This window comes from Borostomias antarcticus (genome assembly GCF_949987555.1).
Source record: "Borostomias antarcticus genome assembly, chromosome: 4".
Classification (NCBI taxonomy): domain Eukaryota; kingdom Metazoa; phylum Chordata; class Actinopteri; order Stomiiformes; family Stomiidae; genus Borostomias; species Borostomias antarcticus.
In genome coordinates, this window is record NC_140237.1 from 9,197,210 (window position 1) to 9,221,245 (window position 24,036).

Genomic DNA, 24,036 nt, shown 5'->3' on the forward strand with positions numbered 1-24,036 from the left:
ACAGTGTACCCAATGGAGAGATTAAAAATGCATGACGACAGCTCACTAATGACTGGGGTTGCCAGTTTTATAAAAAAAATGAATCTAGATTGTCCTCACCAGTAGAGCACTTAGGGTATATGGATTACAAGATTCCTAGCGTTTCACTAGGTGTAAAAGGCTGAAAGGAGAAATGAGAGACACGGCCCAAAGGGGGAATGCAACCAGCCATGCAAGGGAACCAGCCCAGTATACAACCTATCAAATAAGTGCCCAGCAGCCTCAGCGAAGTGCTTATTAAAGGCCAAACATTTTTTGGATCAGAGATTACATGATCATCTACATTAATAGACAAGGGCGGTGGCCTAGAAAGGCCCAGATTACCAGTCACTTCCTTCAGATAACCAGAAGCAACACTCCGCCAGTCCAGATTAAAATCACCCATCACTATCATCTCCGAATTTGAGGACAAAGAGAATATACCAGAGATTCAGTCAATAGCGCTGACCTCTGACCTCAGCCTTGGGAGGCCTGTAGACACCAGTCACAAATAATGAGCTACTAGGCCCCAGTTCAACCTTCAATACAAGCAGTTCAAAACACTTTGGAATAGTAATGACATTTATGACAGAGACAGACAGGCAAGATTTTACATAAATAGCAACCCCACCACCCCTGCCCACTCTATCGATTCTATATAAATTATATTGCTGCAGAGCTACAGAGGAGTCACTATCAGATTGTTTTTAATAGAGTAGATGGGAACATTATTCCAGTGTGTCGTTATTCTCTTCATTTTTAATTATGACGTGTTGGATGCCAAGCACCTAGCTGAAGAAACCTTGTTGTCCATGTTGACTTTGGATGTTTGAGGAGTAATGTAGCATACGCATATCAATACCTCCAACATCTACACTCAACATGGCGTACTCACCTGTACAGCGTCTTCAATGAACACCACCGCCTGCTGGACATACAGCGCCTCATTATCTGTGGGGGGGAGAAAGACACGGGACAGAGACAGGTCAGGACATCAGAGAGGACTATTCAGGTCAGGACATCAGAGGACTACTCAGGTCAGGACATCAGAGAGGACTACTCAGGTCAGGACATCAGAGGACTACTCAGGTCAGGACATCAGAGAGGACTACTCAGGTCAGGACATCAGAGAGGACTTCTCAGGTCAGGACATCAGAGGACTACTCAGGTCAGGACATCAGAGAGGACTACTCAGGTCAGGACATCAGAGAGGACTACTCAGGTCAGGACATCAGAGGACTACTCAGGTCAGGACATCAGAGAGGACTACTCAGGTCAGGACATCAGAGAGGACTACTCAGGACAGGACATCAGAGAGGACTACTCAGGTCAGGACATCAGAGGACTACTCAGGTCAGGACATCAGAGGACTACTCAGGTCAGGACATCAGAGGACTACTCAGGTCAGGACATCAGAGGACTACTCAGGTCAGGACATCAGAGGACTACTCAGGTCAGGACATCAGAGAGGACTATTCAGGTCAGGACATCAGAGGACTTCTCAGATCAGGACATCAGAGAGGACTACTCAGGACACACTGTGTTCACCCACTATAAAATGCGACAACATGCATTTAATACCTCCTATGAAATGGTGACACTCCCACCCTCTCATTACTCATAGATACAGTCCAACACCCCTGCTCTCACCCATTCATCATCATAGTATAGGTGTGTATAGGGGGTTTATATGGTATATACTGTGTAGGGGGGTTTATATTGAGCAGACAGAATCTTTATCCTCATATGGTATAGGGGATTTATAGGGTGTTCATATAGTGGGTTGGATTTATATGATATATAATATACAGTATATGATGTTTATGATGTATGATGTTTGTGACTTGTTTAGAAAGGAGATGCACGTGTGAGTTTTGACGAGTAGTAGTACACGGCCTTCCAAGTTAAATGCAATTATTGCAAGTCGCTTTGGATAAAAGCCTCTGCTAAATGACAAATGTATTGTAATTTATATAGGAGGTTTGTGATGTGCATAGGGGGCTGATATGACTCAGAATCAGATGGTGTACAGTATGTGGGGTTTATATACTGTAGTAAGTATAAACAGGGTTTAGTGTTTATATTATATTGGGGGCTTATAATACTGTATGGTGTGTATATTATCTAGCAATGTAATGGTGTGTGTGTGTGTGGGGGGGGGGCAGTATTTATACTGAGGGGAGTAACAATTCGACTCGGTTACAGTCACCCCCCTAAACTCACTTCACACCCCAAAACGACCCTGCAGCTGGTCGAGCTGAGCCCAACTGTGTATCCCGGACACAGCATCACTGTAACTGGTGTCACTCATAAGTATTGCTTCTGTAAGTAACTGCATTAGTAGGCTACCTACTGTAACCTGTAACTGAGCTGAATTGGTTTTAAACTCACTCCTCAGTATAAATATCGCACACCCGCAGCGCTAAATCACTAGCTTTTCGGTAACGTAGCTGGCTAAAGCGGTGTTTATGTAAGGTTGTCATTTGTTGGCAAGTCAGAGGACCCAAGATTGAACCCAGCGTGTGCAGGTGAGGGTGGAAGCGATACTGATGAGCGACGCAGAATTAAACCTATGACACTTCCAACCTCACTTGCCCATGCTGGGTTTGATCTCGGATCCTCTAATGGACAACACACACCACCGCTCAAAAACACCGTAGGCCTAAACATCAAATATGCTTTGGATAAAAGCATTGGCTAAATGACAAACATATAAAATGTAAATAATTATGATATTTCGAGGTATTTTTTTCCTCATATGAAAAATCCCCTTAGAATGTTAGGAACCCTGTGAAATAAGTTGCTTTGGATAAAAGCTAAATTACTAAAATGTATGTAAATGAGCCAAACATCCTATAGAGACGTATTGAATTAACCTTTGATTCAAGAATAGTTCCACAGCTGGTATAGTTCTGTCAGAGGATTCAGACCCCCTGACACAAACAAAGTTAGATTAAATGTAAACTTGATCTAATCTTGGAAAGGTGAAGCTATGGCCATCTCCACAACAACCGTCCCCATTCACACAACCAACCACATTCACACACGGCTACGCTTGTCTGCTAAGAAGCCATAACCACTCTGCTGTGTGTGTGTGTGTGTGTGTGTGTGTGTGTGTGTGTGTGTGTGTGTGTGTGTGTGTGTGTGTGCGCGCTCGCGCGTGTGTGTATGAAGAACATCAGACTTCATCAGTAACTTAAAGTGTGTCAAATCCAGGGTAACCTTCCTACATACAGTAGCATATAATACTATGAAATGCACTTTAAACTCACTACACTTTAAAAGGCCAAAACTGTATAGTTTTCCCCTATAAAAGGAGTTGCTGAAGGAGTTATGTTCCAGGTTCAGATGAATATTCGTTTCCCTCCTTATTTTGAATAGGCTATGCTTTCCTGCCCCTAGAACTATGTTGTAGTTTGACACAGGATGACTCAGTAGACCTACGCCTGTATGTGTGTGTGTGTGTGTGTGTGTGTGTGTGTGTGTGTGTGTGTGTGTGTGTGTGTGTGCGTGTGCGTGCGTGTGTGTGTGTCAGAGTGTTTCATGACTGGGCGTTTCTGACAGCTAAAGCGGTCATTCTGGGGGCAGATCAGACTTCTGGGTTTCACCAGACAGTCTTCCTGACGGTGATAGCTGCTGAACAACACTAGTCTACTATCGTGGTTCAGAGAGCCTGGCTAAGATCAGTGACCGTGTAGCCTATAGGCTACAGTTGACTGTATCATATTATAATATAGACCCGAACACCATTCAACACTGTAACTAAAAGTATTTCAACCATATGGACATAAACCCGAACACCATTCAATAAATAGGCCTAGCCTAATAAAATGGTGTTCCACTCAAATACAGCGTTATTTGAATGTATCATTGCAATAAAGCAGATCCCATATTTACAGGTAGGCTATGTGGTCCGTGTCTGTCTGCTTGACTTGCATGCTCACCTGACCGAGGCAAAGAGTTCACCTTCACTTACCGCCTTCGATACTGCAGGACCCCTCAGACACCGAGTAAGACAAGCGTCTTGTGTTTGGAGATCCCGGGTCGAGGTGTGTGTGAGATCCCGGGTCGAGGTGTGTGTGATCATTGTCCGGGGAACCGTAATCTGGCGAACCGCGATTAATGCTGCCGGTGAGTAGAGGCTCAGATTCCATAAAGTTGTTGACCGGAATAAACACTCAGGTCTTTCTTACTGTAGCCTACTTAAAACGGTTAAAACTGAAAGGTAAACTATAAGCGGTCTCTCCGACACGAAAAGGCAAACCTTTTAGGCTACGTCAAGAAAAAAGTTCGAAAACGAGTCTTTTCACAATAGCTTCCTCACAACAGCAAGCTTTGGGGAAATCTGTTTTTAGGAAACGTCCATGCAGTCTAGCCTACTCCTCCCTCTCCGTCCTAAAGTATCACTTTACAACTGCCACGGCTCGGTGCGCAGCTCCAAACCTGTCACGGCGTAGAGCCCTTGACAGAAACAGGAAACTATATATGGCACAGCATTTAAATGAAGGTTAACTCTTTCCTACAATAATAGATATACTTTAGCTCAGTAACCTAATATAAGCTATATGTGATAATGTAGCCCTGCCATTGACATGCCCAGGTGTAGGCCTAGGCCTATGGTGACTAAAGAAGTAGCCTACTGTACTCTGAGTAGGTATAGCAAGAATGTGACCGTTTTTACATTAGTGGTGTCTAAAGAAGTGGGTATATTATTTTCCATTATGTTTGCTGTTGTCTGTTTACTTATTACCTTGATCTACTAATCTCATTCACCTCTATTTGTTTTTTCTCCCTACTGTTTGAATAGATACACTAGACTGGTGAATGGTTGTAACAGTTTATTGGTCGAACAGAACATGACCATCCATGACGGGAAAGAAGTTATTCACTTTGGGAGGTCAACTGTATCTATCTTAACTTCCTAGGACAGACAGTGACCCAGATTATCAGAATAACTACATTATTCTGTATTATACACACTAATATGATACTACATTATTCTGTAGGCTACTATACACAGCAATACATGTGCACAGGCGCACACACAAACACACACACAGTGATCAGGGTAACAATATACGGTTCAACTGGAAATACTCACTTTGATAGAACATGTGACTAATGGGTCTGGAACATTTCTGTGTACAACACACTCAAGCACGGTGTGTGTGTGTGTGTGTGCGTGCGTACGTGCGCATGCCGTATGCTTATGTGTATACAGTACAGTAAGGCTGTGTGGAGTTTTATTGTCTTTTAGTATCAGAAGTAGTCTGGAATTTGTTAGACAGCTTGGGTTGTCCAGCAGGACACTGGCTTTGATTGTTGTCTGGTCTGCTGCCTCTAGACTTGTTGCTATAGACAGGCAGCTCACAGGTCATGGTTGTTTCCTGCTTCCATTTGGGACACCTGAGAACAAGAAACACTAATAATCAATAATCAATACAATGCCTAATCAGATCTGCATATCTGATTATCATTACAGTTCCTCATCTGGTACATTTCACCCAATTATCAATACCTGGTTAATAATACACCTGAATGATCAGCTCTTCAAATGTTTTTCTATTCATTCCACCAGGTTAAAAATCTCACCTGGGTATCAATCTCATATGGTTATCTGTCTCACCTGTGTATCTACCTGGGAATATAGGGTCGAGGTCTGTTTTAGATAATTAGGGGGCCAAGCACCGAAAGTGCGATGGCACCCTATTGTAATTGTAGGCTTTATTATTATTTTTCTGCAATGGAAGTCTATGGCAGCCCATAGAACCGTACGGTTAAAAGTTGTGAAAATTGGCACACTAATTCAGGACAATCCCATGACCCTCGTCCTCAAATCTCATGTCAACACCTCAAACACTCTGTCAAAGTTGGAGGTGCATTTGTGCACCCGACTTTTGACCCGTAAGCCCAGTTTTAAAAAAATGAGGTACCGTTGGATTCCTTGGCTCAAGCAGAGTTCAACTCATTTCCTCATGATTTAATTTAATTTAACGTAATGTACAGTATTTCCTCCTAGGAATTTTCACCGATGTGCACGAACTAGGTAGGCACAATTTCTAGACCAACGTCTACAAAAGCCATGGGTGGAAATTTTGTAGATAAAAAAAACAAAAAACTACGAGCCAATGAAAATTATAAAAGTGTTCTGAACAGTTGGACGGAATACCACAAAACTTTGTACGCATGACACCACACATACACGGAGGCTAACCCTCCATTATTGGCCCGATCAAATGACAGGGGCACTAGAGAGCTCATGCATATTTTTCCCAAACTTTGTATCTTGTTGCATGGGCTTGCCTAACATTCACGGGAGAAATATGAAGCTGATTGACCACAGGCAATGTGGTTTTTGGCAAACCAAAATGTTTAAAAGACGCAAAAACACAATCGATTGCTGTAGCGCCCCCGGTGTCCAAATGGGGTCCAAATTGCTTATGTGAGTAGGTCATGGGATGCTTGACAACGTACTAATTGGACACGAAAGCGACAGATTCAATTTTGATATAAGTATTTTTGTATCATATTTTCATTGACATTTTCAATGACCACATAAGCTCAAATGTGGCTATGGCGTGTTTCCTTGGTTGCCTTTGATGTGCTCCTTGTGCTTGATGCTTGGCCCCCATATCGCTGCTTGCAGCTATATTGTTGTCATTGTATTTAATTGTGTTAAATGTACGAATGTGATTTTATATTGCTTTATTGATTTTACATTGTTTTAAATAATGATGTACTGTATGCTATGTAACCAGGGCACCACTGTAAATGAGATCCTGGTCTCAGTGGGCTCCCCTGGCTAAATAAGGGTAAAATAAATATAAATAAAATAAATAAAAACTACATATCTCACCTGGGTATCAATCTCACCTGGTTATCTATCTCACCTGGTTATCAATCTCTCCTGGGTATCTATCTCTCCTGGGTATCCATCTCACCTGGGTATCCATCTCACCTGGTTATCCATCTCACCTGGTTATCCATCTCACCTGGTTATCCATCTCACCTGGTTATCCATCTCACCTGGTTATCTAGCTCACCTGGTTATCTAGCTCACCTGGTTATCTAGCTCACCTGGTTATCCATCTCACCTGGTTATCCATCTCACCTGGTTATCCATCTCACCTGGTTATCCATCTCACCTGGTTATCAATCTCACCTGGTTATCAATCTCACCTGGTTATCAATCTCACCTGGTTATCAATCTCACCTGGTTATCAATCTCACCTGATTATCTATCTCACCTGATTATCAATCTCACCTGGTTATCTATCTCACCTGGTTATCAATCTCACCTGGTTATCAATCTCACCTGGTTATCAATCTCACCTGGGTATCTATCTCACCTGGTTATCAATCTCACCTGGTTATCAATCTCACCTGGTTATCAATCTCACCTGGTTATCAATCTCACCTGGTTATCTATCTCACCTGGTTATCAATCTCACCCGGTTATCAATCTCACCCGGGTATCTATCTCACCTGGTTATCAATCTCACCTGGTTATCAATCTCACCTGTTTATCAATCTCACCTGGTTATCTATCTCACCTGGTTATCTATCTCATCTTGGTTATCTATCTCACCTGGTTATCTATCTCACCTGGTTATTTATCTCACCTGGTTATCGATGCACCTGAACTGCCAGCTCCAGTGGGTGTTGTAGAGGAAAGGTCGGAGGTCAAAGCGGTTGTCGTCAGGGCTGTAGCTCTCGGCGTGGTAGGAGGGTGTGGCCGTGGTCATCTTGTGGCGGTTCACAGAGTACATCCTGAAGAAGTGCTTCACCTTGCTTGCCACCTGGGGAGAGGAGGGAGAGACACAGAGAGCTATCAACGCTGTTCCTTTCCGTGATAGAAGACATGTGAATCAATTTTTGCCAACCATGTGAGTAGACTGTACACCACAGTAGACTGAACATCACACACGTTCCAAGTAATGGTATGACTAGAGAGGAATGTTACTCATTCTACTTCCTGGTTTCTCAGTCTTGGGCTTCCCAATAGGAATGAGGAAGTAAGGTGACACAGGAGGAGGAGACTGGGGTTTGAATTCACCAGGGTCCCATCAGAACTCTTTAACCAATCAGAGCTCTTCACCAGGGCCCCATAACCAATCAGAGCCATGGTAATGACCTGCAGAGGGGAGAGGGCCTCCTTCCAGGTGTGGATGAGTTTACAGAACATGCTGTAGGGACCACACTTGGAGATCTTCCTCAAACGGCCAATCACGGACAGCTCAGAGTAGGTCATCCCCATATCAGCCTGGGGAGAGAGGGAGAGCGTGGAGGAGGAGAGTGAGGGGGAGAGAGGGGAGGAGGAGAGTGAGGGGGAGAGAGGGGAGGAGGAGAGAGAGGGGAAGAAAGAGAGAGAGTGTTGCATGAGGCAGGACAGTCAGGAGCAGGTCATATTACACCATAAACAGGGAGGCTTCATGTCCAGTCCCTGACCCACATGCCAACATGCCACCAACATGGAGCAGCCAGACCAGCAACCCAGATGGCTGGATATGGGTCGACCATAACATCCGCTTGGGCAGATGAATGAAGCAAAAAAGAGGGAGGCGTGTCAGTTAATCACATAGTACATAAATAAGAAATGAAGATGTGCTACAAATGTGTGTTCATAGCCTGCAATATTAATGACAAAACCAATTTAGATAATTTCCCAAACAGTGGACAATTTTCGATTACGTACTGTTGGTCTTCCATTAAGGCGATGAGATTGCTATTGTCACAGAGTCAACCGTGACTGCGGATAAAATCCCTCCCCAAAAAAGAAGAGAGGACCTCCATCAGATTCTGAAGATCATGAGAGTGGAGGCAGAGACTATTATTAAGCTGAAAACAGAACCGACGCTCGAGCCGGAGAAGCCGATTAGCTAGCTCAGCTTCAAAGACAAATAGCACACAGACATTTGACGAGGGGGAGCTTTCTTTCACGATGCTGCTGCCTGATCAGTTTTATAGTGAATTTATATGACCGGTTGGTGCAGCGGTCTTAAAGATATGCCCAGACAGTGACGACTGATTTCGTTTACAGCCATTGATAAAATTGGCTCCAGAGGACCAGGGTGAGAAGTCGCCAGTTGCCGTGTGGCAGGTTCACACCCAGCAGTCAGCAAAACAACCCGGTCAGCACAACGAGCCAGTCAGTCAGCAACACTTGGCTGAGGTCGACTACACTACTAGCACCTTGGTGTGGCCTGGTCAGTCCTATTCACCACAGGGGCTAAGGTTTGACCTGGGCTTAGTGAAGTATTTCAACTCACACACACACACAGACATACTCCAGTCCTGGGCTCAGATCCCCTCCCCCTCAGCCTAACCCGGGTCCGTATCCTTTTCCTAACCTCCCCCTACCCCAACCCCTGCCTCTATCTGGGCCCAGGCACACTCACGCACACACAGAGACACACCAGTGTTTGCCATACCTCTCCCATGATGCTCTTAGCCTTTCCTGCTCTGAAAATGTAAATTAATGTAATTTATTGCTTTATAAATGTTCTTAGCTGTTAGACAAATATATTCCAGGAGCTTGCTCCAGGTTGCCTGTTTTAATATCTGTGTTGCTTTTATGGCTCTCTTCCCTCTCCCTAGTGCCTCTCTCTCTCCCTCCTATCTTCTAACCAGGTCCAGTGGATGCCCCACTGTCACCAGCAGACCACCCTGAGTCCGATAGATACCCCTGTGTCTGCTGTGGATGTCGTAGCATTTAGTTAACACACACACACACACACACACACACACACGTACACACAGACATACATGTCTCTCCGGTGATGTTTTTAGCCTCTCTTACTCTTAAATGTAATTTAATGTAATTTATTGCTTTATAAATGATCTTAGCCGGTAGACAAACATACTCCAGGAGCTTGCTCGATCGCCTTGTTGAGAGGGGTCAGGGAAGAATTTTTTACAGCTCACTTATCTGGCCCCTGGGTGATACTGGTTTTTTGCTTCCCTCTGGAATATGTAGGGGTGGGTCGTATGCCCACCTCCCTTGTTCTCTGTAAAGCGCATTGTGTTGCCTCTGGGTATGAAATGCGCTATACAAATAAAGCTTTGATTGATTGAACTACGTTCTTACCTCATCAGTCTGCGCCACTTGTCCATTCAGGAGGGGTTCCAGCTCAGCAGTGGGTGGGGCAGCTAGGACACTACAGACACACGTGGATCCTGTTAAAACACTCTAGATATGCGACCTCCCTCCCTCCCTCCCTCCCTCCCTTCCTTCCTTCCTTCCTTCCTTCCTTCCTTCCTTCCTTCCTTCCTTCCTTGTAGTAATCTTTGACAGGACAGGAGGTGAATCCCTGTGTTCCTCTACACCACTGTCACCCAACTAGCCATGTCAGATCAGTGATTTGGGATTGAGGTAATACACAGTCCCAGGTCATTTCATCCAGCAAAATAGCCCTGTTGTATCTGTGACATGTGGGAGTGGCTACGGGGCGTGGTGGTTTAGAGTAAAGGTCTGGGGCGTGGTGTTTTAGAGTTAAGGTCTGGGGTGTGGTGGTTTAGTGTTAAGGTCTGGGGTGTGGTGGTTTAGCGTTAAGGTCTGGGGTGTGGTGGTTTAGAGTTAAGGTCTGGGGTGTGGTGGTTTAGTGTTAAGGTCTGGGGTGTGGTGGTTTAGTGTTAAGGTCTGGGGTGTGGTGGTTTAGTGTTAAGGTCCGGGGCGTGGTGTTTTAGCGTTAAGGTCTAGGTCATGGTGGTTTAGCGTTAAGGTCTGGGGTGTGGTGGTTTAGTGTTAAGGTCTGGGGTGTGGTGGTTTAGTGTTAAGGTCTGGGGTGTGGTGGTTTAGTGTTAAGGTCCGGGGCGTGGTGTTTTAGAGTTAAGGTCCGGGGTGTGGTGGTTTAGCGTTAAGGTCTGGGGTGTGGTGGTTTAGCGTTAAGGTCTGGGGTGTGGTGGTTTAGTGTTAAGGTCCGGGGCGTGGTGTTTTAGCGTTAAGGTCTAGGTCATGGTGGTTTAGCGTTAAGGTCTGGGGTGTGGTGGTTTAGTGTTAAGGTCTGGGGTGTGGTGGTTTAGTGTTAAGGTCCGGGGTGTGGTGTTTTAGAGTTAAGGTCCGGGGTGTGGTGGTTTAGCGTTAAGGTCTGGGGTGTGGTGGTTTAGCGTTAAGGTCTGGGGTGTGGTGGTTTAGTGTTAAGGTCTGGGGTGTGGTGGTTCAGAGTTAAGGTCCGGGGTGTGGTGGTTCAGAGTTAAGGTCTGGGGCGTGATGGTTTAGCGTTAAGGTCTGGGGTGTGGTGGTTTAGAGTTAAGGTCTGGGGTGTGGTGGTTTAGTGTTAAGGTCTGGGGCGTGGTGGTTTAGTGTTAAGGTCCGGGGCGTGGTGTTTTAGCGTTAAGGTCTAGGGCGTGGTGGTTTAGCGTTAAGGTCTGGGGTGTGGTGGTTTAGCGTTAAGGTCTGGGGCGTGGTGGTTTAGTGTTAAGGTCCGGGGCGTGGTGTTTTAGCGTTAAGGTCTGGGGTGTGGTGGTTTAGCGTTAAGGCCTGGGGTGTGGTGGTTCAGAGTTAAGGTTGGGTGAGACCTTCTGAGCGCTGTGAGCTGGAACTGCTCCACACAGTACTGCAGGAAGCTCTTCAGGTCCGTCTTACTGACGCCCCCGATGGGGTTGATGTCGGCGCTGGAGCAGTCGTACTTGGTGAAGTAGCCCGTCAGGCTGCGGGGGCGGGGAGGAGAGACAGGAACCAGAGAGAGGGTTAGAGAGGGATGTAGACGGGAGTCATTCTGCTAGGGTCAAATACATGCATGTCTTGGTATTGTAGTTTTGTGTGTACTGTAGATGCAGAGTTCCTTCCTGTGAGCTCAGCCCCATTCCAGCCCCAGTCTCACCTCTCGTCCACGTTGGCTGAGCCCAGGACCAGCAGACCTCCAGGCCTGCCCAGAGCCCACAGGCTGAGCTGAGCAAACAGGTAGGCCAGGATCATCCTGACACGGGCCTGGTGGGGATTGGACAGGGGGGGGGGGGGTTAAGGGAATGGACTCATACATGCATGCTCCGGCTGTCAACGCTAACGCACGCAAATTAATCATTTTACCAAATTTGAACCGAGCTTCCTCCTGTAATTCCAAACTCGAGTGTTGACCTGGATGAATTACTGAAAGGATGTGAAACACGGATACGTTATTTTTGCGTTTCACATGCCTTTCGGTAGCTAATTCAGCCAGGTAAACACTCGCGTAAACACTCCCTGATTATAACACGCAGTGTTATATTCCAGTACCTTGAACATGTTGGCATTCAAGTGAAATGCCTTTCTTTTCTTCTGGCTAGCTAGTCTTACCTCACAAGGAACTGGATCTGCATCTGCCGTGCAGCCCTCTCCTTATCAGACAATCCTGGCTATCTAGCTACCGTAGGCCTAAAAAGATAATGTGTCTTGAAATACCGTAAAATGCCATAAAATGGTTTAAAATGACAATATTATAGTATTCATATAACAAGTAAATATGAATTGCATGATTCAATGTTGAAAATGTGGCACAACAAAGCTACTGTCAGTATAAAGGGTGACATTGTGGAAGGCCTATAACATGAAACTCTTGTTGTGCTGAAGGACTGAAGCGTGATACTGAATGACACATTTCCTACATAAACATGTTAACCAGGCAGTTCCTTGGCCACCTATATAAAGTAATGACCTTGACCTATAAATATTATCCTTACCTTTCATATTTCATATTACTTTTTATAAAATATTTACATTAAAAGTATTCTTTCTGTGTTGTACTGAATTACATGTATTTTTGTTCCAAAGGTTATTAGAAGGTGAAAAGGTGAAATCATCATATTTCAGAGAGATTTTCTCACCTCATGATATTAATAGAGGGTCTTCAAGGGTTCTTCTTTGAGATACCAAACACTGTTACATGATTACCATCATGTGATATGCTTTAAAATAGCTTTTGACCTTTGTTATACTGAATAACATTGATGAATGCAAAAGTTGGGACAAAAGTTATTCAAATCAAATTATTATTTAGGTACTGTATGTCGCCCATTTTTCTATATATTGTTGCAAACACTAACACAATTATGCCAAAGGTATTCATTTATGTTTTTAGGATGAATTTCTACTTTTTAATATCACTTTTTCACTTTTCATAATATCATTTTTTTTACTGAGACAGTTATACTGAATGACATGTTGACACTTGTTGACACTTTAGAGCTCAATAGCTTCCTTAATTTAATACTTTGCAACACACATATTTCTGTGTCAAAAGAAGGCTAACAGTTTAATGATTTAGTATTATAAAATACATATCTTTCTATGTTAAATGGATGTCCTCGGGACACCAAATTTACACATCACATCTTTGAACCACATAAATACATACACACATGCATACATACAAACATAATTAACTCAGACACTGAGAAAGGAACATTGCACACACACACACACACAGACACACAGACACACACACACACACACACACACACACACACACACACACACACATACACAGTGCTAACTCTAGCGTTTAACAGACACTACCGTTTAACAGACACTACAGTTTAACAGACATCAGTGTGAGCACGTCTGTGGTTAGTGTGTGAAAACGTTCGCACAGTGTGATCGACAGATGAGAACCAGCTTTAGGCCACACCCTAATACTGAGAAATACTTGGGGTGCACTTGATTTGGTTCCCTCTAGACAAAATCACAAATGGGACAGTCCTAAGAGTGCTGTGACCTAAATCCGACCCACCTGTACGTTCTGCAGGGCCAGGTTCTCCCTGCTGCTGCCCCCATTGGCACGGAACTGAGGATATTTCCCTGTTACCATGGAGAAGATTCCCAGAATGCCCTTCACCGCCATGTCAATGTTGATGTTCATGTGAGAGCTGAGGAAGACAGGCCACACAACATCCTGACTGGCTGCTGCCGGGTGGACACAGATTATTTTCCACCAATCAGATCATGCTCTCTTCCACCGATATGATTTGCAAACCTGCAAAACGGATCGGTTAGAGATTTGACTGGCTGGCTGTGCTCACCTGCCGATCTGATTGGCCAGCTCCGTGGCCCTGTTGCGTGTGTCTTGGGAGGAGTTCTCGCTGGCCATGTAGCAGGTGGTGAAGAGGCGGCCGCACAGCTCCCGGGGGTCCTGGGGGCAGTAGGACACGTCCCCAACCACACGCTGCACATCTTCCAACACCTGACTGTCTTGGGGGTGGGGGGGCGGGGGTCGGTTATAATCTAACACCCCCCTGGAGCAACCAGAACTCCTCACAGTCGCCTCTGGCTCCAGCTCTAGTGTTACTCCGAGGGAAAAGTGCATGGATGAATATCCGCATACTCACTGTCATCTCTGACTGCCTGGCAGACCAGCTCACACATGGAGTAGACGATGCAGGCTGTGGACGAGCTGTCCACCCCCCCACTCAGGGGCAGCAGGAAGCCAGCCTGGGGGAGTAGGGAGGGGGTTCAAGTTTTTATGCAGGCGTGCACTCGGCTACAATGGAAGCCCTAAACGTGCTTTTACAAGACAGGAAGCACAGGGTGTGATCTTACCGGTCTGCTCTCCAGTGAAATGTAGGAATGCAATCCGAAACCGAATGTTGAAACAAAAGTTCCATTCGAATCAAATAACCCTTTCACACTGTAAACTTTCACATTAGGCTGCGCTGCAGAGAGTGGGAGGGCGGCTTGAAAAGCAGCTGATCACAATTAGGCTGCAAATCCTGACCTCACGTTCGAGTTTTGCTTGCTCGCTACTATTAGATAGATAGCTACTAACTATTTGTAAAGCAGTATCTTTGTAATCTTTTAGAACAACAATGGTTCATACTTTTTCCAATGTCTTGACTTCCCCCATTCACCTCCATAGTAGACGTCCAAGAGGGCAGAATAACTAACTAGCTCAGTACTGAGGCGATCAGGGAAATGATAGTCTCTACATGTCAGGTGCAGATAGTAAGATAACTGAGAATAGTCCCTAAAGTCCAATAGTGAATCAATCAATCAATCAATCAATCAATCAATCAATCAATCCATCCATGTCTTCCTATCTTGTATCTACATGTCCTTTCCTGGTCTTGTCTGTGAGCAGGTCAACAGGGTCTCACCTGGCCGCTCCTGCGCAGGTAGTCCCACAGCCAGCAAGCTGGACCCAGACTGGACAGGAAATGGGACAGGGAGAGGGGACAGGAAATGGGACAGGGAGAGGGGACAGGAAATGGGACAGGGAGAGGGGACAGGGAGAGGGGACAGGGAGAGGGGCACGTAGTTAAACAATCCTGCTCTTCATTTTGACATTTTGTTCTAAAAGTGATATTTGTGGTCTCTCACTACATTGCTTACCCCTAGAGGTTGAATTCTGCCACTGAAATTCATTATGTATCTTTTTAGACTTTTTGGCAACTTTTACCTCTGCCCCAGCGACAGCGCCGGGTGAGAGGTCATGTTTTTGGTGGTGTGCATGCGTGGGTTTGACTTTTAGCAGGATTACGCAAAAACTACCTGACCGATTTTCATGAAACGACATTTTGGAGCGTATCAAAATCAGGGGTCGGTTCCACACGCCACCCAAACGCAGCCGGACTGGCCATTCACTTCCTTTGGTTGTTTGGACTAAGATTACGCAAAAACTATCAAACTGATTTTTATGAAACTCTGTGGAGGGGTGTACCATGGGCCGCCTTAGAACCCATTAAAGTTTGGAGTAGATCCGAATCATGGGCCGGATCCACGAATGAAAACAAAACTTATAATGAAGCCAGCTCCCTGTGTGGGGCTGTGACCCGTTGGGCGGCTTCACAGAGCCGACCAAATTAAGCCACCCATTCACCTCCAATCGTTTTTACCTCCGCCCCTGTGAATCACGGGGCGGGTCCACGAGCCGCCCAAACACGGCCCGGACGGCCATTCACCTCCGTTCATTTTTTGGACTAGGATTACGAAAAAAATAGCAGACTGCTTTTCAGCATGGCGTGCACAGAGCCACAGAATGCATTCAAGGGCGGAGGTCTGACATTTTGAAGGAGTTGGGCAGGATCCTCGATCGTTATCTTACTGACTGACTGTACAGAACCTGCCTGTCTAGTTTCAACACTCATCAGACAGAACACCAAGCCTACTTGGCTTAAAAGATTTATCTGTAGGGAATTGGGTTGAACACTGGCACAGTGGCGATGTCACACCTGATCTCCTCCTCAGGGGTGTGGAACTGCCACTTGATTGGCTGGTGGGTGGGGAGGAAGACATCGTCTCCCTCTGATAGGCTGAAGTCCACCTTGACTCTGTGGCATGGCCTGGGCTCGCTCTCCTGGACACAGAGACACAGAAGGGCTCAGAGGACGCATAGAAGAGACAGAGACAGATCCTTCCTCCCCTGGCTGATCTAATATGACCCGACAGGTGAAAGCGTACTGGAAGTTCTTCACTTCGTCTGTCACTCATCCTGTCACATCATCTGATTTGGAGAAAATCTGTGATTTCTCCAAAGGAGGACGAATAAAGAAGGACTTTCAGGAGGATTTCAACATGGCAGAGGACACACTACCAGCCAGACACCTGAAATGTCACGCAAGCTATTTTCAGTCTGGGTCAATATCCTCTTGGGGGGGGGGGGTAGACAGAGAGATAGATAGAGAGAGGAGGGTGGGAGAGAGAAACAGGGGGAGAGAGAGAGATAACGAGATATATAGGTTCAGTATGCAGTATTCAGTATAAGATTAAAGATGGCGGCAACGGCAACTCACCATGTGAGGATGACAACGTTCCCCTCTGTAGCTACGCACATCCTCCAGGTCCAGGGTGGCTGTCACCACCTCCTGTAACACACACACACACACAGACACACACACACACGATCAGGAAGTGTATCTAAGGACAGACAGTAAGATCTGTGTTTGCTATGTGGGCGGGTCCACCTCATCCAGGACAGTCTGACCTCAGGATGCCCCCTGCGGTGTTGCGTAACATGCTGACTAGACCGACCCAGGACTGATCCATACCAGCACACATCCCAGGAGGACCCCCAGCTACATCCCTAACCCCTCCTCTGCTCCGCTAGTCTGGACCTGCACTCTCTCTTCCTGGTTCCTCCCTATTATCCTGAGTCAACTGTCTTGTGTACTGAACTGTCTCGTTCACTCAACTGTCTTGTTTACTGAAGTGTCGTCCCGGCAAATGAGTGCTTTGTGTTTTCCCAGGAAAGGAAGGAAAAGAAAGGAGAATGGAGGGGTGAGAGGAAGGATGCAAGGATCCTTTGAAGTTTGCCTTGCAACCCTGCTGCCCTGACTTCCTGTTCAGAGTCAAAGAGTATAAAGAAGAAAGCATTAGACACTTTATTTTCAAGCTAGCCCAGTAACCAATGGCGACTCTGAGGTAAAGCAAACGTGCGAACGCTGCTCAGAAATGTCAGGACTGCTAGCACGTCACGTTGGTATAGCAACAACAGACCATGACATCACCCAGGACACTTTTTTGGCAACCAGACATTATTTGGCATGACAGCTCCCATGTGATGTCAGTCACGAGTCACGTGTGTGACGTACCTGACGCCTCCTGCTTTACATTCTTTATCATGGGACAGGAAGTCATGCCTTTGAATGCTCTTCGCCCTTTTCTCACCACGTCCTCCAGGGAGAACTGTGTCCCCTGGGAGACGATGTCCCCGTTGATGGCGATCATGGCACAGCCATCGTAGTACAGCCGGTCACCGTCACAACCCTTCTGGTTGGCAAACAGGTAGATCCCTCCGCTCTGCACGATACAAGAAACAAAAACAAATCACTAACTATGCAGGGCTACGCTGCCATTTCAGTGGCTCAACAGCTCCCCCTGCTGGCTGTAGCGGATGGCTTCATAACTGAGCCTTAATAGTATTCTTAGTACTGTAGGTACTTTATTGATCAGTGGGAAATTGCATTGCTACAGCATCGACAAAAAATAAAGTAACACAATCCAGACTAAATACAAATTTACAATAGATACAAAATATGCAATGGTGCCAATAAACAAGTCTATAACAGTAGGTAGATTTGTTAGCGTGCCTAAATTGTGCAAACATGCCTAATGTGTGCAAGATTCAAGTGTCATTCAAGTAGGTAAGTATGCTTGTATGTTTGTAAAAGTAAGCACATGTCTTTTTCAAGGAGCCTAAGCACCTACTTGATCACATACACACTTGGAACTGGTATAACCATTGTGGCTGACATCAACTGCGTATACTGTGTGTGTGTGTGTGTGTGTGTGTGTGTGTGTGTGTGTTTGCGTGCGTGCGTGCGTGTGCGTATTACCTTGGTGGTGGCTGACCTGACCAGGTCGACTCGCTGGTCAGCCTTGCGTAGCTCGTGGTAGCTTGCCGAGGAGTTGGTGAAGATCTCCACTCCGTCCAGACCCATGTCCACATGAGGACTGCACAGCAGAACAGAGCACCATCAGATACCCACTACTGGAGCATTCAGCTCCAATACACCCGAAAATACACCAGAAAACAAGCATTAGTAGGGAAGCGTGTGCATTCTATGACCCAACGCTCCCTCTCTACCTCCTGGGGTTCCAGAGCTCAGCACACATCTCACTGCCCATGCAGGTGTCCAGGGTGGAGAGAACAGCGTCTCCAAATGGAACAGTAGTCTACAATGAAGCAGAGTAGAGCAGAGTAGAGCAGAGAAGAGCAGAGTAGAGCAGCATTGAGTCCAGTTCAATACCACAGAACAGAGTAGGCAGCTTTACACGCCCATCTTTAACAGGAAGTGGTCACTGGACATTTCTCCTCTTCCTTGTGCCAAACCTAGTCAACAGGACCGGGGGGCAGCTACACGCTCCTACAGGAAACTCCCAGAAATTTTCTGAAACCTGCCAGTCGTGGCAGAAAGACTCGGCAAATCCTCTTATCGCTGATCGCAGAGTGCATGCACACCGACCCACTGGGGAGGGGTGGGACTACTTTACCTGCCCCGTCACATCCTGCAGCATCCTGGGAAGGAAGTACTCCTCCACATGCCTGTAGAGAGAACACACAAGATACATGTAAGACACAAGGGTTCCACACACCATCATCCACCATGCTAAGCAGGTTACATACACACAGACACCGGGTCATCTCTGGGATGGTGCAGACCAGAGGTTCTCTTGTGACACACACCTGGGCTGGTTCCAGGGAGAGAACCAGCGAAACTCTCGGTTGTTGCCGTAGTTGGCCAGAAGCATCTTGGGACGGATCAGCAGGATCCTCCTACAGACACGCCGTCAGAGACAGAGACAGCGACACCGTCAGAGACAGACACGCCGTCAGAGACAGAGTATGAACCCCGCATGTTTAGATTGTTTCAAGAGAGAGAGGCTAGTATGTGTAGAATGTTTCGAGAGAACGACCCGACTCTGGAGAGAAGCTCTGTATTGTAGGTGTAGACGGGAGAAACCCTAGTATGAGAGGCTAACATTTTTATTTGTTTTCAATTTTATTTGGAAGGGACCATGTGCAATTAAAACATAAATGTAAAAACATTTGATGCATCGCACCAGAGTTAGCCTTAGGCTAATTTGCATCTGCAGTCCCTGTAAACAGGTAACAGATAAAAACAACAAACATAATAAGTAAAACAGAGTACAATACAGATGACTTAGCATTACATTAAGACACTCACTCTTTCACATTCATCAGTCATAGCAGCACATCCAGTCACACAACCACACTCATTCACAAACCCACCTAACTGATTAGTGATTGCAGTGTTGAGTAGATTTAAGATGACTTTTTAGGTTGGTTTTAAAGCTGCTAAAAGAACCGCTAATCTTTATGTCATCAGTAATGGCATTCCATTGTGTACTGGCTTTAATGGAGAAAGCTACTTGCCCAAATCACATCAGACGGTCAGTAACGTTACCTGTTGAGGAAGACGACCCGGCAGTTGTAGCGGACGTTGTGATGCATGACAGGCCTGGGAGAGACGAGGAGGAACGTGGCCAGGGTCAGGGTTAGCACTGTGGTCACACACACACAGACATACACTGTACACTCACTGTACAGTATGATATTATTTCTTGGTCAGACAGGTGCGAGGTGCTTCCACTGACATGCCCACGTCACAGATGACGTCCTGGGTGAGAGGAGACTCCAGCAGCCTCTTCAGGACCTGGAAGCAGTGGAGCAGCGTGTCCGACTCGTAGAAGTGGTCCGCACAGCCGTAGCCACTGAGAGAGGGGGAGGAAGGGAGGAGGGGCAGAGGAGAGGTTTACAAAGAGAAGAGGGCTATCACAAGAAAATACTTCAGACCCAGAATGCTGCAGCAGCAACATAGAGCATATGACAGCTGTGGAAAAGACCTTCAAAATCTGGACAGCAGGCTATAGGCCACTGTACTATAACCCATCCCAGATAGCAAGTGGATCTGGGCCATATACAGGCCAGATCTGGCCCTTGTGGTTTAGTTCCGGCCCATATATGGCCCAGATCCGCTTGCTATCTGGGATGTCTGTGTAACCGAGTGAAACGTGGAGGAGCTGGTGAAACTCAAAAGGAGCGCTGACAGCCCTCTGAGGGGGATGTCCCTATTGGCACAACTATCAGTGTGTCTGCCTCCCATCAAGTGGGAAACCCGGGTTCTAATCCCGCCCCCTGGGCGTGCCGAAACAGATGGGTTACATCTGAAACGCTGATTATGTGAGTGAATGGTTAGGGATGTACAGTAGTATGTAATGAATACCATATCTCCAGTTCGGGTCCCAGTCTGTATCTGGCCCCCAGGGACTTGGCTCTCTCAATACCTGGAAGAAGAGAGCATCATGGTGGTGTGTTATTAGACCTCATGTCAAGAGTTCTGCTATTCGTGTCAGGTGTCACACACGTGTGACTGTAGCCTGCAACTTGCCTGTGGGCACTGGGCAGCTACAGCAACGGTGACCTATATCTATTATAGAAGTTCATACTTATGGTTGTAAGATTCATTGTTATTGCACTGCAGCCTGAAGTGGTTTATTGAATGCTAATGTATTTATTACTTAATAATCTCATTTAAGTAGCCTATCTTAATCCAAACTTACTTCTGAGGATTCTCTCCAAGTTCCCGTCAAAATCTAACGCCCATTGGTTCAGCGAGCAGGTCGCTAGTGTGACTTTTCGTCCCATTTCCTAAAGAACGATGTTATAACAAAGCAGCCGTGGCCGATGTGCAGCCTAAGCATGGACTGTCTGACTTCTAAAATGCGGATATTGTAAGAATAAACATCACCGGTCCGGTCCGTGACCTATATAGTGCGTTAAAGTAAGCGTGTTGAGAAGTTTCCGGGTACTGCACCCAGCACCTCCTCTGTTTGTATTAAAGAGACAGGCAGCTCATATGGAAGTTACAGGTATGTTATATACATTGGTTATATACCAGTCTCAGGGTCACAGACGGGGCTGAGACAACTAGTGGTCTATCACGAGTCAGTCTCTAAACGAGATCGCGAAAGTCTGTTATCGCAAGACTAATCATATAGGCCTGCCCTGCCAGCTGCTGCAAAAGTGTTATAAGTTTGTGCAATACCACGGTTCAAATAAAAGTAGGTCACATTCACTCCAACCTTGTTAGTCCGTTTGAGCTGAAAACCTCTTGGTGCGGTTCGTTTGGACGGTCTGAACGCCGGAATCGAACTCTAGTGCAAACTACTGCTCTCTAGTGCAGTTCAAACTACTGCTCTCTAGTTCAGTCCAAACTACTGCTCTCTAGTTCAGTCCAAACTACTGCTCTCTAGTTCAGTCCAAACTACTGCTCTCTAGTTCAGTCCAAACTACTGCTCTCTAGTGCAGTCCAAACTACTGCTCTCTAGTGCAGTCCAAACTACTGCTCTCTAGTGCAGTCCAAACTACTGCTCTCTAGTGCAGTCCAAACTACTGCTCTCTAATGCAGTCCAAACTACTGCTCTCTAATGCAGTCCAAACTACTGCTCTCTAGTGCAGTCCAAACTACTGCTCTCTAATGCAGTCCAAACTACTGCTCTCTAGTTCAGTCCAAACTACTGCTCTCTAGTTCAGTCCAAACTACTGCTCTCTAGTTCAGTCCAAACTACTGCTCTCTAATGCAGTCCAAACCAAGGTTATTAAAGTTAACGAAAACTAACAAAAAAACGAAAACTAGGTGTGAAAAAACATTTTAGTTAACTGAAATAAAAATAAAAACTAGACTTTACAAAAAAACGATAACTAACTAAAACTGTATTGTGTGTTTACAAAACTAACTAAAATAAACTACAATTATTGAGGAAATGTCCTTAGTTTTAGTCTTTTTCATTTCATACATAAGCCTAGTATTTTGGGTGGATATGAAGTCTATCCTCCATTTTTCTTAGCTGTGCCCCTGCGCAGAAGTAACCTGACGTGTGCCAGATGGTTTGTTTCACACGGAGTGAAACAACCTGAGAAAGGATGGTCTCACGAGGCTAGCGCAGAAGAAAAAAAACTAAAACTAATACTGAAACTAATAAAAACTAAACTAAAACTAAACATTTTCTAAAAATAAAAACGAAACTAAACTAGCAAACCTGCTTTAAAACTAATCAAAACTAAACTGAAATTGAAAACAAAATGTTAAAACGATATAAAAATATAAACTAATGAAAAAAGCAAAACTATTATAACCTTGGTCCAAACTACTGCTCTCTAGTGCAGTCCAAACTACTGCTCTCTAGTGCAGTCCAAACTACTGCTCTCTAGTTCAGTCCAAACTACTGCTCTCTAGTTCAGTCCAAACTACTGCTCTCTAGTGCAGTCCAAACTACTGCTCTCTAGTGCAGTCCAAACTACTGCTCTCTAGTGCAGTCCAAACTACTGCTCTCTAGTGCAGTCCAAACTACTGCTCTCTAATGCAGTCCAAACTACTGCTCTCTAATGCAGTCCAAACTACTGCTCTCTAGTGCAGTCCAAACTACTGCTCTCTAGTGCAGTCCAAACTACTGCTCTCTAGTCCGCCTGCACGAGATATTCTAGGTCCGCTATGAACCTTGGAGCAGTCCAACATCATTCAAAGCAATCATGGGAAGCATACGATGAAAAAAAGTATTTATTTTTCACTGCACCCATCTTTGCGCAGGCAAGACAGCAACTAGTTTATATTCTGTGAAAATGGCAAGGGAACTCGATGAAGGCAGGTAGCCTGTCCTGACTTTCATTGCTGGACAGGTCATTGTTTGATGAACCAAGTCCCACAATATCTGAGTAACAATAATAAGACACAGCCTAGTTCTTATCATTGCTGTGAGCTCCACAATGATTTCACATAGGCTAACTAAGCAGTGTATTTATATACTGTTATCAAATATGGAACACTCTTTTACATTTATTTGCATTACAAATACTCTGCTTTATTTATTATCAGATTATGTCATTTTCTAGTCGAATATACAGTTTGTGTGTGATTATCAGTGCAAGACATGCAGCTTTGTGCACATCAGTTTGAGCATAGGGGCTGAGCTCCCCTAAAGGTTTGATCCTAGAATCGCCTCTGAACTGGACCATGATTAAATGATAACCAGAATACATTAAACTATGTCTTATTATTGTTACTCGGTCTAAACACGTTTGCTCGTCATAGACCGAGTGAGTAGGCTACGGGCTACAGAAAGATACACGACCGAGAGCGCTTGAACGAGACCCCTGAGGAGGACCACACTTTCTCTGCTGCTAGAATGGACGGTCCGGAATGAGGGGGGGGTCCTCATCAACCGATCACAGCACTTGGCAGCTACTGGGTCAGACGTGGACAGGGGTCAGGCTGATTAACGAAATTGGACTGAAATCTGTCAGTCGTGGCAGACACGTAACGGAGATCCCGCCCATCCTCCTTCCGGTCGATCCATTCTAGCAATAACCCACTTTACATTCTCTGAACTCTTCCCTCCTCTCATCAACCTAGCCTCGCGTCACCAGGCTCTCCTCAATCATGATTCATTCATGATATCATCAGGCGCTAGTGGTTTCAGGTCCACTTCATCCAATCAGGAGGCGAATGGTCCGTGTAGCACCTCCCTCCTCCGTCACATTCAAGATATGATTGGCTGTGTGTGTGTTGACGCCATTGCGTCTGGGAGGT

At 45.6% G+C, this 24,036-nt stretch overlaps 2 protein-coding genes across 2 annotated transcripts in view; both read right to left on the bottom strand.

Annotated features, from left to right (window-relative positions):
• Window positions 1-2,617, bottom strand: part of tpcn2 (two pore segment channel 2) — a gene marked incomplete at both ends in the record, with an annotated part of 18,211 nt that extends 15,594 nt beyond the window's left edge. The window contains 2 exons of the mRNA XM_084437289.1: window positions 914-969; window positions 2,614-2,617. Coding sequence (XP_084293415.1) covers window positions 914-969; window positions 2,614-2,617 — 60 coding nt within the window. The remainder of the gene's footprint in view (window positions 1-913; window positions 970-2,613) is intronic.
• Window positions 2,618-4,855: 2,238 nt separating this feature from the next.
• On the bottom strand, window positions 4,856-21,187 carry nadsyn1 (NAD synthetase 1). Its single transcript, XM_084436772.1, has 21 exons — window positions 21,011-21,187; window positions 20,674-20,734; window positions 20,045-20,161; window positions 19,855-19,908; window positions 19,113-19,202; window positions 18,920-18,971; window positions 18,513-18,601; window positions 18,262-18,379; window positions 17,594-17,725; window positions 16,720-16,791; window positions 16,159-16,283; window positions 15,085-15,133; window positions 14,320-14,422; window positions 14,014-14,182; window positions 13,725-13,860; window positions 11,841-11,947; window positions 11,536-11,667; window positions 10,106-10,175; window positions 8,153-8,281; window positions 7,641-7,817; window positions 4,856-5,424 (listed from the first exon to the last, which is right to left on the bottom strand). The coding sequence occupies exons 1-21, from the start codon at window positions 21,093-21,095 to the stop codon at window positions 5,386-5,388; spliced, it is 2,106 nt and encodes a 701-aa protein (XP_084292898.1). The 5' UTR covers window positions 21,096-21,187; the 3' UTR covers window positions 4,856-5,385.
• Between the last annotated feature and the right edge of the window lie 2,849 nt (window positions 21,188-24,036).

What these genes read in the sequence shown, in the direction of transcription:
- nadsyn1 (XM_084436772.1), bottom strand. Translation starts at nt 21,095, where the DNA reads ATGGGACGAAAAGTCACACTAGCGACCTGCTCGCTGAACCAATGGGCG. An exon ending in CTGGCCAATCAGATCGGCAG is followed by an intron (nt 13,861 to 14,013) that starts GTGAGCACAGCC and finishes TGTCTTCCTCAG; the next exon opens with CTCTCACATGAACATCAACA. An exon ending in TCAGCCAACGTGGACGAGAG is followed by an intron (nt 11,668 to 11,840) that starts GTGAGACTGGGG and finishes CCGCCCCCGCAG; the next exon opens with CCTGACGGGCTACTTCACCA.